Source organism: Zootoca vivipara, chromosome 3 (assembly GCF_965207765.1).
Source record: "Zootoca vivipara chromosome 3, rZooViv2.hap1.1, whole genome shotgun sequence".
Lineage (NCBI taxonomy): Eukaryota > Metazoa > Chordata > Lepidosauria > Squamata > Lacertidae > Zootoca > Zootoca vivipara.
In genome coordinates this window covers 55,110,445-55,125,045 of record NC_142586.1, presented here as the reverse complement: position 1 = coordinate 55,125,045, position 14,601 = coordinate 55,110,445, and the positions used below count along the sequence as shown (strand labels likewise).

At 39.7% G+C, this 14,601-nt stretch overlaps 1 protein-coding gene across 8 annotated transcripts in view; it reads left to right on the top strand.

Annotated features, from left to right (window-relative positions):
- PTPRK (protein tyrosine phosphatase receptor type K) overlaps positions 1 to 14,601 on the top strand; it is a 340,055-nt gene that overhangs the window by 182,922 nt on the left and 142,532 nt on the right. For all 8 annotated transcript variants that reach the window (XM_035109047.3, XM_035109045.3, XM_035109041.3 and 5 more), the window contains exon 6: positions 1,860 to 2,034. In XM_035109047.3, the coding sequence (XP_034964938.3) occupies positions 1,860 to 2,034 (175 nt within the window). The remainder of the gene's footprint in view (positions 1 to 1,859; positions 2,035 to 14,601) is intronic.

The window sequence follows — 14,601 nt, the reverse complement described above, 5'->3', positions numbered from 1 at the left end:
GCCCTATTGCACTACTTCCTAGGGACTTTTATTGTCAGATTCTTCACTGATTACAAGGCTGCAGGACACATCACTGACCATGTGTAATGTGTTGTGATTTCTTTCTTCTACCTTCTGCCAGCCTGCGGTTTTGGTTTAAAAAATGTGGCGGCTGTTGAGTTCCAATGAACCCTACTGACCACATTCACACAATTGCATCTTTGCCTATAAGGTGTGATATGAATGAGTTCGTTGCTCATGTACACAGCTCCTTCTCGGGGCATCTACATGCCGGAATGTAGAAATCTTCATTTAAGCAAAGTTCAGAACCAGCCAGGATCTTAGAGCACGGTCTGGTTTAATATCCTGGCATTATTACATGTTGCCTGGTTTAATTGCTTGTGCTGCAAAAGGAGGAAGCAAAGGGGCTCGGGGGGGGGAGGCTTGTTTATCTTTGGCTTATTAAGTGGAGAGAAGATTGTCTGCAATGGGGCATTATGCATGGCAATTGCTTCCCTGCGTTGTTTTATTTTTTGTAGACCATACAGTACATAACAAGTCACAGAAAGTAGTCATGAGAACCTTCTTTCTCCCTCTCTTCTTCCTTTTGATCTGATTAAATCATGAATGACACAAATTATTTTAAATTAAATTTTAATGTTTTGCTATTTCACGACTTGACTACAAACCTATGGCCGTCCAAAGTGCAGCTCCCATCAGCCTCATCCAGGGTTGATGGGAATGACAGTCCAGCAGCAACTGAAGGGCCTCAGTGGCCCTGTCTCTGGTTTACTGTGTGGACAGCATACATTTGCATTGTTAAATGCCACCCTGGTACACATGTCAGGGACTCCTGACTGGTTTGAGGCTGTTTTGCAAAGTGTGGGAACTGTTCAGAGACGTATATGCATAGTTCATTCATTTTGCACCTCTTTAAAAATGTTCAAATAGTCGTCACAGATGCAGCGCTGTCTATACCTATGTTTGTGGGTAATTTACAAATGTTGATAAGCTAACAATGTCCAAAGGGCCACAGGTCATAGCTGCCAAGTCTCCCGTTTTTCGTGGGAAACCCCCGTATTTAAACCCGTTTCCCGCTGTTATCCAGAATAGAGAAAAATCTCATAAATCCCCCGGATTTCCTGCCTGCCAGGGAGGCTCCTTCTGTGCATGTCTGTACATGCGCAGAACCGATTTCCGGTGCCGCTCTGCCCATGCCTGGGCACCGGAAATCGGGCAGCACCGGCACCAGAAGCGACTTCCGGTGCGGCGCCCCTGCTGATCCCGGATTTTACTTACTGATTACTTATGGATTGAATCAGTCAGAGAGTCATTGTGTGAGCAGAACAACTTCCGCTCCTGCAGTGGTATTTTTTTCTCCTGCTCCTCCCCATCCCCTGTGCCCCCAGCACCCTAAAACTCTGGGGGTTGGCAGAAACTATAAAGCAGATTTTGGGCATTGGAGTGGGAGGGGAGGAGAAGTTTCACAGCACAAGCAGAAGTTGTTCACTGGAGATAACCCCATTTGTTTATATTGTTGTTGTGATTTCCTTTCCTGATGTACTTCATTTGTGGATCTTAAGCATCAGGATACCCAGTACAAAGCTGCCATCTATTTCTAACATTTTATGGTCTCTACTAACATGAAGCCATTCAGAGTAGTGGAAGGGGTGCAGTGTTCAGAGGGCAGAGAGAATATTGGCCAAGCTGCCTATAGTACCTTTTCCTCCCTCACATAACGCCTCTCTCATAAAGATGGGCACCTTGCTAAGGTTCCACATTCGCTTTCATTGCTTGCCAAGTTGCTTGTTTTGTGATCCTACCGATCAGATGCTGTTTTAATCACCCAGTCTTTTTGTGTTGATTTCCTTTTGTTACAGAGACGAAATGGAGAAGACATTCCTGTGGCCCTAACTAAAAACATAAATCACAGACGATTTGCTGCTACCTTTAAACTTCAGGAAGTGACAAAAACAGATCAGGATTTATATCGCTGTGTTACTCAGTCTGAGAGAGGATCTGGAGTCTCCAACTTTGCTCAGCTTATTGTTCGAGGTAAAAAAAATTTTTTCTAATTGCTGGCATCAAATGTTCTAAAAATAAAAATGTGTTTATCTTGATAATACCTTGAACTCAAGTAATATAGAGAGGAGAAGCCAATTGCACATTGCTGGAATCCTCATGGAATAAAACAAAAGTGGCTGGTTTCTATTTGGAAAACCACAGATTATCTAAATGATATTTAATGACATAAAAATGTTTAAATATTTATTCCATGGAGTTTGCTTTGTTTTTATACCAATAGATATGAAAACCTGACTTAAATGTTCCCATTCATTGTTTTATTTCTATAGCCTTACTGTACTTAATATTGTTATGTGTACAGAAATCTCTGAGTGGTGAGAGACATCATAGTTTCCAGCACTTTCCCTAGGTTTGGTTCTCCTGGAATGAAGGTCACAGGACACTGTGGTGCTTTACCACAAATTGTACAAAGAATATGGGAAGTTCCTTTTTGTACTAAAGCTGTGCATGCACACAATACATTCAAGGTGCATCCTTCTCGCAAGGATTCTGAAAACTGTAGTTCATTCCCGAGGAAGCTGCAATTTCCAAACTACAATTTCCAGGATTCTTTGAGGAGGGTGGTGTGCTTTAAATATGCTTCAACTGTATGGTGTGTACCTCAGTTCTAGATCAAAGTTAAGGAAATAAAATTTGTCTCTCATTGAAGAATGCTAACATTTTCAAAGGCATCATTTCATTTTTATTTCAAGTTCTTAAAGTATTTAAAGTTTTACTGAGTTTAAAAAATAACATTTTATACTATTTTATTCACACTGCTTAGAGGTTTGGTTTGATTAAGCGGTCTATAAATTTTGTCAAAACAAAATGAAAAATAAATAGGGCCGTCTTAAGCATAGCTGGCGCCGTGGCGCGAACTATCCCTCCGGCGCCCCCCCCCCCGTTTCCGAGCGCGGCTGGAGCAGCGCGGTGCCCCCCTGGCGGCCCGGCACCCTGGCACCTTGCACCTCCCAGCCTTGCCTTAGGGCCGGCCATGCCAACTAAGTTTGTTCTGGGTATAAGCTTTCACGTGCATGCACACTTCTTCAGATACACTGAAACTGAAGAATATATAAGGATCTGGTGACTTCTGTTTCAGTGTATCTGAAGAAGTGTGCATGCACGTGAAAGCTTATACCCAGAACAAGCTTAGTTGGTCTCTAAGGTGCTACTGGACAACCCCCCCCCCCCGACTAAGATCTTAGAGTTCTCGGTTGTATCAGCTTAAAGCTTGAGTACATAGAGTTCCTTGCTTCCCGCTATATTTGAAAAGCAATATGCAGTAGTAATGCTTCCTTGTTTGTCTGGATAACCACCAAATAAACCTCGTTAGTCAAAAACATACCCTGGGGGATGAGCTACCCTGGTGTTAAAACTCTGCTGAAAATTAACTATAGTGACAGGTCCTATATCTCGATGGCACTTTAAAGCTGACATCCTGCTACATGGATACAAAAGATGGTAATTTTAAAGGAAATTTTTGGGCCACTGATACGAATTGCCTTTAATAAGAGCTGGCATAGTATTGCCCATTGTCAAAGATGACCCAGGGGTAAGAGTTTATTAGTGCATTTCTTCCTAAACCGAAAGTGGCAGGGCATGCTTAAGGTCTTTTTGTTGCTGTTTGAAACAAATGAAAATTTCAGTGTGGAGTTCCCATGCTGAAGAGTATCGATCTACGTGTTCCCTCAGCCACAGGAAGAAGAAAAAAGATACGATGAAATGCAATTTACTTTGTCATGTTCTGAGTATTGCTTCCATATCATTTTGAGTAATGAGAATATCTTCAGCTTGTAGAAGACAAACTTTGACAACACGGGTTATTAGTGAATGGAAGATGAATAACAGCAGCTGCTGATAAAATGTGTGTTAAAACTGGCCTTGTCTGATTGCCCGAGTATGTTAGATTGACTATATATTTAAGGTGTGCAGTTTAACAGTTACAACTACGGTAGCATGCCACTGTGGAAGATGAAAGCAGGCAGGGTAGAATTTAGAAATATAGATACCGGTATATATTACTCTGTTGAGAGAAGCTTTGGGTTCAAATATTTTTGTCTTTATTACTTGAAAATTGGAAGTTTCATGTATAAATGTCTAGAAATATAACAGAGGAGACTGCCATGTACAGTAGTACCTTGGTTCTCTAACTTAATCCATTACGGAAGTCTGTTCCAAAACCAAAGCGTTCCAAAACCAAGGCATGCTTCCCCATAGAAAGTAATGCAAAATGGATTAATCCATTCCAGACTTTTAAAAACAGCCCCTAAAACAGCAATTTAACATGAATTTTACCAGCTAATGAGACCATTGATCCATAAAATGAAAGCAATAAACAATGTACTGCAGTCACACAATCAATCAGTAGCTGAACTGAGTTCCACACAGTCACAAAAACAAAACAAAAAGAGCCACGAAAACAAAAATGCAAAATAAATAGCAAAAACAAACAGACCTCAGCGGAACACTCAAAACGGAAGTGTAACGCTCAAAAAGGAGCATGTTCGGCTTCCGAAAAAAGTTCGCAAACCAAAACACTTACATCTGGGTTTGCAGTGTTTGGCTCCAAATTGTTTGAGTACCAAGGCGTTTGAGAACCAAGGTACCACTGTACTAAATCAGACCCTTTGTTCAGCCAACTCAGTATTGTCTCCACCGATGGGTGGTGGCTGTCCAGAGTTTCAGACAGTAGCATTTCCTAGCATTACCTAGAGGGATTGAACCCAGAACCGTTTGGATACAAAGCAAGGGGATCTACCACTGAACTATGACCCTTCCCCATTCATACAAGTTATTGTTAGCCAACATCTAGACTCGTTACTAAGTGAGACTCCTTCACATTACTTTCGTGAACTGTAGTAGACCTTAGGTGACTTATTTCATTGTGTTCTTTTGATTTAACAGGGAAGATTCTGTACAAGTTTTATAGTTGAAGGGGTTTGTTGGCATCTGTCTGTCTCAGGAGTCAATGGAAGACTGTGCTTTTGGAGGTCGAGTCAAACCATTGGAGAGTTACAGCTCCTGCTGTAGCTGTAGAGACTGATGCCAGAGAGACATGTTTTATTGCAGTTGGGGTAGATGAAGGTGTACAGTTTTGCTGCTACAAGTGCACCATGGCATTTCTTCTCTCTGTATTCCTCCCAGTGATCATTCCTCATCGGGTCACTTCTGTGGATTCTATACAACGTTTATAGTTGAATTATGTTTACCAAAGGTGTGCTATGTCAATAATGCAGTGCTTTCGACCTGTGACGAGCTGAGAGGTATAGATTTTAATTGATTTCCATGCCACAGCTCTCACACTTTAGTATTTGTATTAATAGGTGTCTTATCCCATCACTCCTCCAAGGGATCTGACTAGTTCTGCGTAGGCTGACAAAACTAATTAGAGTGAATAATCTCCTAAATATTCCTTCAATATCTTAAAATGAATTTGGTGCCTGGTGTTATTCTAATGATCCAGTCAAGTCCCCCCCCCCAAAAAAAAACAAATAAAAGGCTCTTTCTTAAGAAAGAAAAAGACACATATCTCTCAGGGAAATAAATAATCGATCCCTTTTTGTACCATTTGTAAATGCCTTGGAGAAGCATTGAAATTGTAAGGGTGTGTGGCAGGGGTAAGGTTCATTTTCAACAACTCTGACATTCGCATGAAATTTCAGATATCACATCCAAAATCAAACCATGTACATTGAGCTACTTATGGAAAGGAAAACAGAGTATGTGTAAAAATCCATTTTATAATAATATAACAATCATAATAACAGTGCCCCCCCCCACATTTAAGAGGCCGTATATTATTTTGTGACTGAAAGCCTGGATAAAGAGGAATGTTTTCGCTGTCATCATGTAATGATGGCAGTAAGTGACCCTCTCTGGGGAGAACATTCCGCAGATGGGGAGTCACCACAGAAAAGGCTCATTCAAGTGTGCCCACAGAGGCCTTCCTTGGTACACACAATGTCCCCATTTCCCTTCCACTGAAATTAGACCTAGAAAGCATTCTTTTGTAGCCAATGAACTACATTGTGGTGTGCAGTTGGTTGTGGTGTGTGTGTGTGTGTGTGTGTGTGTGTGTGTGTGTGTGTTATCCACAGCAGTTTCTCCAATTTGCAAATGTGCCCATAAGCTCCAAAAGGTTGGTGGCCCTTATTATATAGTAAAGTCCTGTGTTCATTTACCAAAACCGAGAATTAGCTATAAAAGTAACATGTTACATGCAGCACAAAAACTTTGGTTATGTAACATATATGCGACCAAGCTGCTAAATACATTGTATGGCTCAAGGGCACTTAAGTGAATCTTATTCCAGATACTCGAGTCTTAGAGGGCACTTAGACCTCATTGACCGAGCTATGTAGGCTACTCTCATGATCTATATGGTGTTGGGTAACAGCCTGATCTTCCCTGCCCTGTTGCTTGTGCTGCTTTACTTTCTCAGATAGTCAGTAGACTAAAATCAGAGCTTGAAAGCCAAAACATTTCATATGAGTGCTGCATCTCTTAGAATAAACAAGATATTTTTACTACTAAAATTAAACTTTATATTTCTATGGCCAATTTGATTAGCGTGTTAGATACAAATTGTGTATAAGTTTGTAGGGAAATAGGCTGTAGGTTCCATAAATATTTTGTAATGAAGCAAATAGCCACTTGGCTATTCATATCCAAAATGTGCTTGGTTAGGTTTTCTTGAACTGCTAAACACCGATATGTTTAAATTATAAAACTATCCTTGCATGATGTGGAAACTGTTAAATATGGTTATTTATAGTGAGAAGAGTGCTGTTAGCTTGCATTGACTGTTTAATGACCCAACCAGCCCTGATGCACATACAGATACAGATTATAAGAACTGATGCAATGAAACTGTTCATTTCTGAGAACAGATTATATTTAGCTATGTAAATCTATTAGTGCAATCCAGACATCACCATTGCTCTTTGAATTTGTATCTGTTCCTGTAAGGAGTGTATTCATGACTTGCTCAGATTGTCCATATTTAACAAGAAATTAAGTCATGTTTATAGGTGGACTAAAGCATAACTAAACTCCAGTTTTTTATTGTTCTTAGATTTTGTTGCTAGCTTTGCTTCTCCCTTCAATCTCTTCCCATACTTAGGTTTGTTTTAAAAACGAGTGCTTGGGGAAATACAGCAGGAGGGCTTTCACAGTATTTATTTAAATGATTCCTATCTGCCACTCACTGTTGGGTACAAAAGAAAAATCTACTGGGTTTGACATCTCTGTAGTGTTGTGCAGGATTGGTGAGCCGATGTATGGTAATGATGAAGAAGGAAGCCGCTTGGAATTCAACCTAGATGGTAGAAAATGCAAGATGTCAGTGAAGCCATATATTAAAGAGAATTTGAATTGGAAACAGAATCCCAACCTGCCACTGGGGGCATTTTGATCATTTTGATGTATTAAACTTTTATAGCAGAATTCAGATGAAGCTGAATTACTATACTTAATCTTGGGTGGTTTATGGTCTGCCGAGGTTTTAAGGCAGACATTGTTTGAATGAGTGAATCTGGGGTTAATAATAATTTCCCCTTATTTTTGTACACTGGGTGTGTGCAGTGTGTGTGTGTATATAAACATCTTACAGTGTCAAATTGAATTGCTGACAACTTGAACAGCCTGAAATGTTGAATACTGTATATTGCACCTGAGATTATTTTGCTTAAACAATACTATATGTCTGTGCTTTGTGTGTTTGTGGATGTGGACCCACTGTATGCTTGTAATATTATATATTGTGTACATGTATGTGCATCAATATAAAAAAATCACCCATGGCACATACAACATAGTGGAATAAAGAAGCAACTTTACTTTTTCCTACAGCAAAAATCTAAATTTTGTATGGTTGTCTTTTTTTGTCAGTAACCACAGATGAGCTTTCCAAGTCCTGAACACGGCAATAAAAAGAAATCAATTACTATTAGAGTGGCACTCTAGGTTAGAGGCATTATGGGGTTCACACTTGGTTTTGCAGCAGGGAGATGATACTTAGCTGCAAATCAGGCATGATGCAAAAGATGGATGAGACAGAGTTCAAGGAGCAGTAATGTGAGGGTCCAGCACTATCTTTCCAAGCTGTCTCAGCAGCATGATGGATGACTTGGTAGCAAGAAGCAATAATACTTGATGATGAAAGATTCATCTCCAGATCACGAGCCACTGCAATGCCTACCTGGCTGGTGCTCTAGCAATACAGTGATTCCTGATTTGTTATAAGGATCTAAATTACTGTACTTAAGCAAGCAAACCAGGATGTTCAATTAGGAACCAGGGTTTTTTGTTTTTTTTGGCAGCTGCTAATGAAGAAGGTAGCGTATCAACCATTCCTGCTCATTGTAAATGTAATTACCCCATATTTATGCATAGTACTTGTTGATGAGATCTTGTAAGCTTATGCTAATATGGTCTGTAATTTGTTACCTCCAGAAATCACTCTCTGTGTGCCTTCTGGTCATTATCGTGAAACATGATAAATGATCTCGCCCATGAGGTGTAAATGAAAATGAAATGGATAATTGGATGCTATGTCTAAAATGTGGCTGGAATAGGTTTTTTTTTTGCAATTATAATTAATTTTTCCCCTCTTCTGGTTTGAAATAAGGTGCCTTGCTATGTATCAGTGACCTTTAATCATCTTGGCTTTTGTATTGTTTGAGAATAATTTTTCAACAGATGGAACAAGGCACACTCAGAATTGTTCACTTAAATCCTTTTCAAACAGTTTCAAATATTTGGCTGTTTAATAATTTGCAGGAAACCACTAATCATGACTTTCCTAGCATAGTTTATAAAAATAGTACATCTATGAGCAATTTGCTGCTGCGTCTATGATACTCTGTTAAACTATAGTTGGGCAGTTATTTATAGGGTCAGTGCAAATACATTGCTAGTGGGCCGTGTATATGGGTGGAAGAATGGCAATGAATTGCCCAATGTAACCCACACAATATTTTATATATTGTCTTAAGAGCATACCCAGGTTAGGATTAACATATGTGCAGATGTAATGCCAAACCATAGGTAGAAGTGGGGTTGGGGTTGGTGGCAGTGTCTGGTCCTCTAGTACTTTACCTATCCCTTACTATTGAATAGTGGCTGGATAGATAGATGAGAGAGAGAGAGAGAGAGAGAGATGATAGATGATAGACAGATGATAGATAGACAGATATAGATAGATAGATAGATAGATAGATAGATAGATAGATAGATAGCCCTCATAATATAATTATCTAGGTCTAGGCAACCTACAATAAAATTAAAGCAGGACTAAAAACATAACAATTATGCTTTCAAATGCCACATTAAAATCCTGAACCAGCAAGAAAGACTAAAAGAAAAACTATGGCTAATGATTGGCTAATATTGGAGCTGCATACCAGCCCATGGAATGCTCATCATTTGTTGTAGATTGCCATGACTACAGCTGTGAATATTGTCCATCTCCGTAAACAAAGCAAAATGTATTCTGTAGGAGAAACTTGTTATGTCCTGATATATCAATATTTATATATAATTTATGGGTTTTATCCAAGAAAGAATTGGCTTACCTGTGTGACCCTTTCCCATTTTTTTCTGAAAAGCTTATCAATAATTCAAACCAAATGACTTATGAGAACCATAGGGTTAGAATACTTACCACTGGGAAATCCATTATTGCTGACTGTGGGAACAAAGGCTGACAATGAAGCAAAAGATTAGCACTGGTTTGTAAGCAAAAAGTGGCCTTCTGGTTTTTGGAATAGTATAACAATTGTAATTCAGTAGCATTATTAGCATTTTATCATGCTAAACTAAGAAGAAAGGTGAACAAGTGTTCATGGAACACCTGTTTCCTTGTGTTTTATGTGTTTTATGGGCATATCCAAATATTCCCAAACCATCCCAAGAGCATAATACAGATTACTTGAGGCCAGGTCTAGAACTGTGAAAAAAGAGAGAAAATAGTGATCCCTGTAATGCAGAGTATGTTTGCCTTAGTTTGCTTTGGTTTGGTGTCAAATAAGGTTGATCACATTCTGCTAAAGAAGAAGAAGAAGAAGAAGAAGAAGAAGAAGAAGAAGAAGAAGAAGAAGAAGAAGAAGAAGAAGAAGAAGAAGAAGAAGAAGAAGAAGAAGAAGAAGAAGAAATAATTTTGATGGTGAAATATTAAAATATAAATAAGCTTGTTTCTTTGAAGTTCGAAATTTGTTTGCAAGACAAATGAAAATCATTCTAGCTCTGTCACCCTACTTTATTGCCAGATCTTTAGGCTTGATTATTATGGAGACATTTCAACAGTTAGTCCGAGGCAGCGTTAGAAATGCCTACACCCATTGGAGTGGCACAAGTTGGTTCTAGCCCTGACCCTGCTCCACAACCTCTTTAAGTGCTTCTGCTTAGCTGGGATGTGTTCCTGAATTGTGTTAATGCCTCTTGCTTTTCTGGATGAAGGTTGGAGGTGTGCATGTATAGAAACTGCTGGTTTAAATTGGCTGTATAAAAGGCAAGAGTTGCATCTTTTGCTCCACCCATTCTTTGTCTCTGACCTCACCTTGCCTCTGGCTCCCCCCCCCCCACTGGCCTGTGCACCCACACCCACACACCCCGATTGCTGCATGGTGGAGAGTAGGTTGCAATGATTCCTGACTCTCAGTTGTTTAATAATAGCAGCAACAAAAGGACCCCTCTCAATTATCATCAAACTATCCTCAGATTATACTACTGAAATGAAAAAACAATCTGGGGGAGGTAACCAGATGTGATGGCAACAGGGTTGCTTGGAAGGACTGTGAACTCAAAAACAAACACCTGGCCTCAGAATTCTTCAATACTTAGTGTATGTCTTTTGGACCTAGGCTGAAGTGAATGATTGCTTTATTTAAATAAGAAGGTCACATGTACAATGGACATGAAGCGAATCCTGCTTTTAACTTCTGCTGACAGTGCCTAGTGCTAAAGGACTGTTCCTTTTTTATTATGTGAGGACAGATTGTAAAATGATTGCAGTGGTGTTTCAAATTGAGGTGAATAAAATGCCACGGTGATGCGCAGGTTGTGAAATTCAATATGCAGGAGTTAGCAGTTTCCGCTGCAAAATCATTCTTCGTAGTTCAGCATGCCAGGCAGTCAGGAGGCATTGAGTCACTAAGAATAAACACTCCCAGCTATCCAGTTGTGCATGGCTTTTGTATGTTATACATAAAGTTGGCATGTTAAGTGGGGGCTTCTGCACTGAACAATGGTAAACACACCCACCCACCCACCCCCTCTGGGTTTTCTTTAAAAAAGGTTTATACATTTTTGAGAATACAACTTCAAAAAATCGATAGGATGTACAAATCTAAGGGGAAAAAAACATAACTAAAACCGCAACCGACTACCTCAAGAGTCCTGAATTTTGATTGCTGCTGGGAACTGTTAGAAGTCCCAGAGGTTGCAGTCCTCAGTTCGTCTACCTGAGATGTGTGAGACCTGCTGGCGAAGAGTGGGTAATACATTTAAAAATGATAATACTTCCAAGTCATGGCTGGGAAGAGGAGGAGAATTTGCAAAGAATGTTGGCTTGTCATTGTCATGCAAACCAGGAATCCTGGCTTACAGCAAATCTGATCAGTTTCAAAAGCAAGCCAACTTCAAGCTATAAAGTTATGATGCTGGCTTGTTTAACTAACCACAGTTTAATATAACCCAATATTCCTGGCTTTGTAACAACAAGTAAAACTAATTACCACATAAGTTTGCCTCCTGGCTGTGCAAGGGGAAGAAGGAATGGGTGAGACCAGCTCTTTGATCTTTGCATCTAATCCACAGAGTGCCAAATGTTGGTTTAGTGTTACATGTAAATGCAACCAATACTTGTTCATTGTTATCTCTGGCTTCTTGCCCAGTTTTGGTATCATGCCTTGTACTTAACTTGCACATGGAATCAGTTCCAAAAATATGTGATCAAAATCGTGGAGTATCTGGGGGCTGTGCTGGATTTTCATAGGTCACAGTCTATGGCTGAGCACTGACGTAAACACAGACACTGCAAGTCTGCTTTCATGATTCAGCTGTTAAACAGTTGTCCATCAGGCCCCTTGTGTCCACACCTTCCGTCCCCATGTCATATTTGTCGCCACCTGTAGGTGAGGAAAGTTACCTAAGTGTCCTGCAGTTGGGAGACATTTAGTTGTGGAACATTTAATTAACATGGCAGGGGGCAAATGCAGAGGAGACACTGCTAAGCAGTTGAGAAGAGGCAGGACTGAGGGGCTGCTAATCTCAGTATGGCTGAACAAAAGTAGTGTGAGGAGAATGCTGTTGTGCGCAGGTCCTGTTTGTGGGCTTGGCATCTGATTGGCCACTATAAGAACAATATGTTGGACTAGATAGGCCTTTGACCAGATCCAAGAGGACTCTTCTTTTTTAATCGTATAGATTTTATTGAATTCTAACATAAAAATTGACAGAAGAAAACATAAAACAGGTAATTTAGAAACAAACCCCACCCCAGCTGGGCTCTTCTTATGCTTTCTGTTTCCAGTCGGAATGATTTTTTGTGCTGCAAAGGCTCTGCTTTTTGTCGTCTGCAGCCAGGTGGCTTACACAATACATTGCCCTATTTTTTTATCTTTGTGCTGAACTCCTGGGATCACAAAGCTGGTCAGTGACTTCAAAATGGACAGGCTGGCTGTTGATTAACTGTCCTGGCCAATAGCGTACAGTCCTTACATTAATAAGGAATGTGATCTGGTTGGAAAGAGCTTAAACCAGTGTGTGTTTGGAGAAAGCCCAGTTCAATCCTATCTCTCTTTCAATAGTGCTGCATCCTGAGGTACCCTTTCTGTCAGTTTTCTCTGGACCTCCTTAGATTGACTAGGATCTCAATCTCTATGCGTGTTTACAGACAGAGACACACAGCATTTGTGATTGTGACTGTATGCTTGTGTTTTGAATAGGATCCCATAATCCAAAGACGACTGTAGCAGATCTCCCACCTTCAACGTTAGCCCCATCCAACCATGGATGGGGAGTGTGAAAAGTGGGGTGAGCGAGCTGGATCTGCCCCTGCCCTATTGCCCTCCAGAGAGTCGCCACCCCCATCTTTTCTTTCCAGATTGCTATGACACCTGAGTAGACTTTATTTCTAAATTGATGGTACTGCTTGCAAAATGTGATACAGAATTAGTGTTGGCTACTTCGTGTCTCCCATAATGCTGTGATCTCAAATGTCCTTTTTGGGGGTACAAGAGTCAACACGCTGGCCAATTTCAGGCTTTATTAAAAGAAGAAAGGTTGCTGCATACCAGTATCAGCCCCAGTAAATGCTCACATACCAGTGCCAATCGCTAGCTGCCCCACTTTTGGTTCCAGATTAAACAGTGGAAGCAAACTTTTCTAAAAAAAATCATCACAGGAGAAAAATTGTGATGCAGTTTTCCTAGTAGACGGAATCCCTAGATTCTACGAACCTAAATTCAAAACAAACTAATTCTTCATAAGATTTCCCCCTCCAATGCACAATGTATATTTAAAGCTAATTTGGACCTCCAACTGAATCTAATTTCAATGATGAAGCTAGCATTCGTGATGACAGTTCATTTGCTGTGAAATTAAGATGTTAAATGTCAAACTTATGAAGGTCAATCACATTAAGAACAAACACTAAACTGTGCAGAACACCATTCCACCAGCTCTGCTAGTGTGGAATTTTATTTTGAAATAGAGTTAAAATGCAGGCAACATTTGATTCTTTAGAGGAGTTTTATAACTGATATAGAGGCTCACTTTAGGCGTTTTCCCCACTGATTTATAATTGGGGATGCCCTCAACCTTTGACTTCAAAGAACATAATACTATGTTTAGAAAAATATACTTCAATTAACAGCATGCTTGTTATGGATTAAACTATGCATTCATAAGGCTAATATATCACTGCATAATACATTTTTCATAGGTTGGAGGCACAAAGCATATTTTTATATTAGCATATACATTTTGGTTTTAGGCTCTTGAAGACAAGGAGATGTTTATAAAGTCTATGCATGTTTCAGTAAATTATGCATGAATTTTAATCAGTTATTAAACGAACCAGTAATTGTTGAGCGGCATTATTAATATTCTTCATAACACAATACTCTATCAGAGCCAGAGGTGTGGTGTAACCAAGAATCCCAAAAGTACACTAAACGACAACTGAAGCATGCAGTCCCAATATACCAGATAAACTTTTCTGATGTTACCTAATTAAGTTTCCTATTAATGGTTCTCATTCCTTATTCTACAACCCGAGCTATCAAATATTCCCCTATTATAATTTCAAAATTACAGAGTTTACTTTCCTATTGCAAGTAACCTGAAACTTTTTGCATCTTTAAACAGAAGTTAGTGGGCAGAAGTCTGAGGCTGTTATGCGTTGGGTTTATATCGCACCGTTTTCATATGTATATACCATGACAGCTTTATATGTATATAGCCTCTAGCAACTCTTAATTTAAGGAGACTGAAGGGGCTCATCTTTTAGCTTGCTATCCCGTTGCTATGACTCACAAGGTTCATTAACAAGCTCTA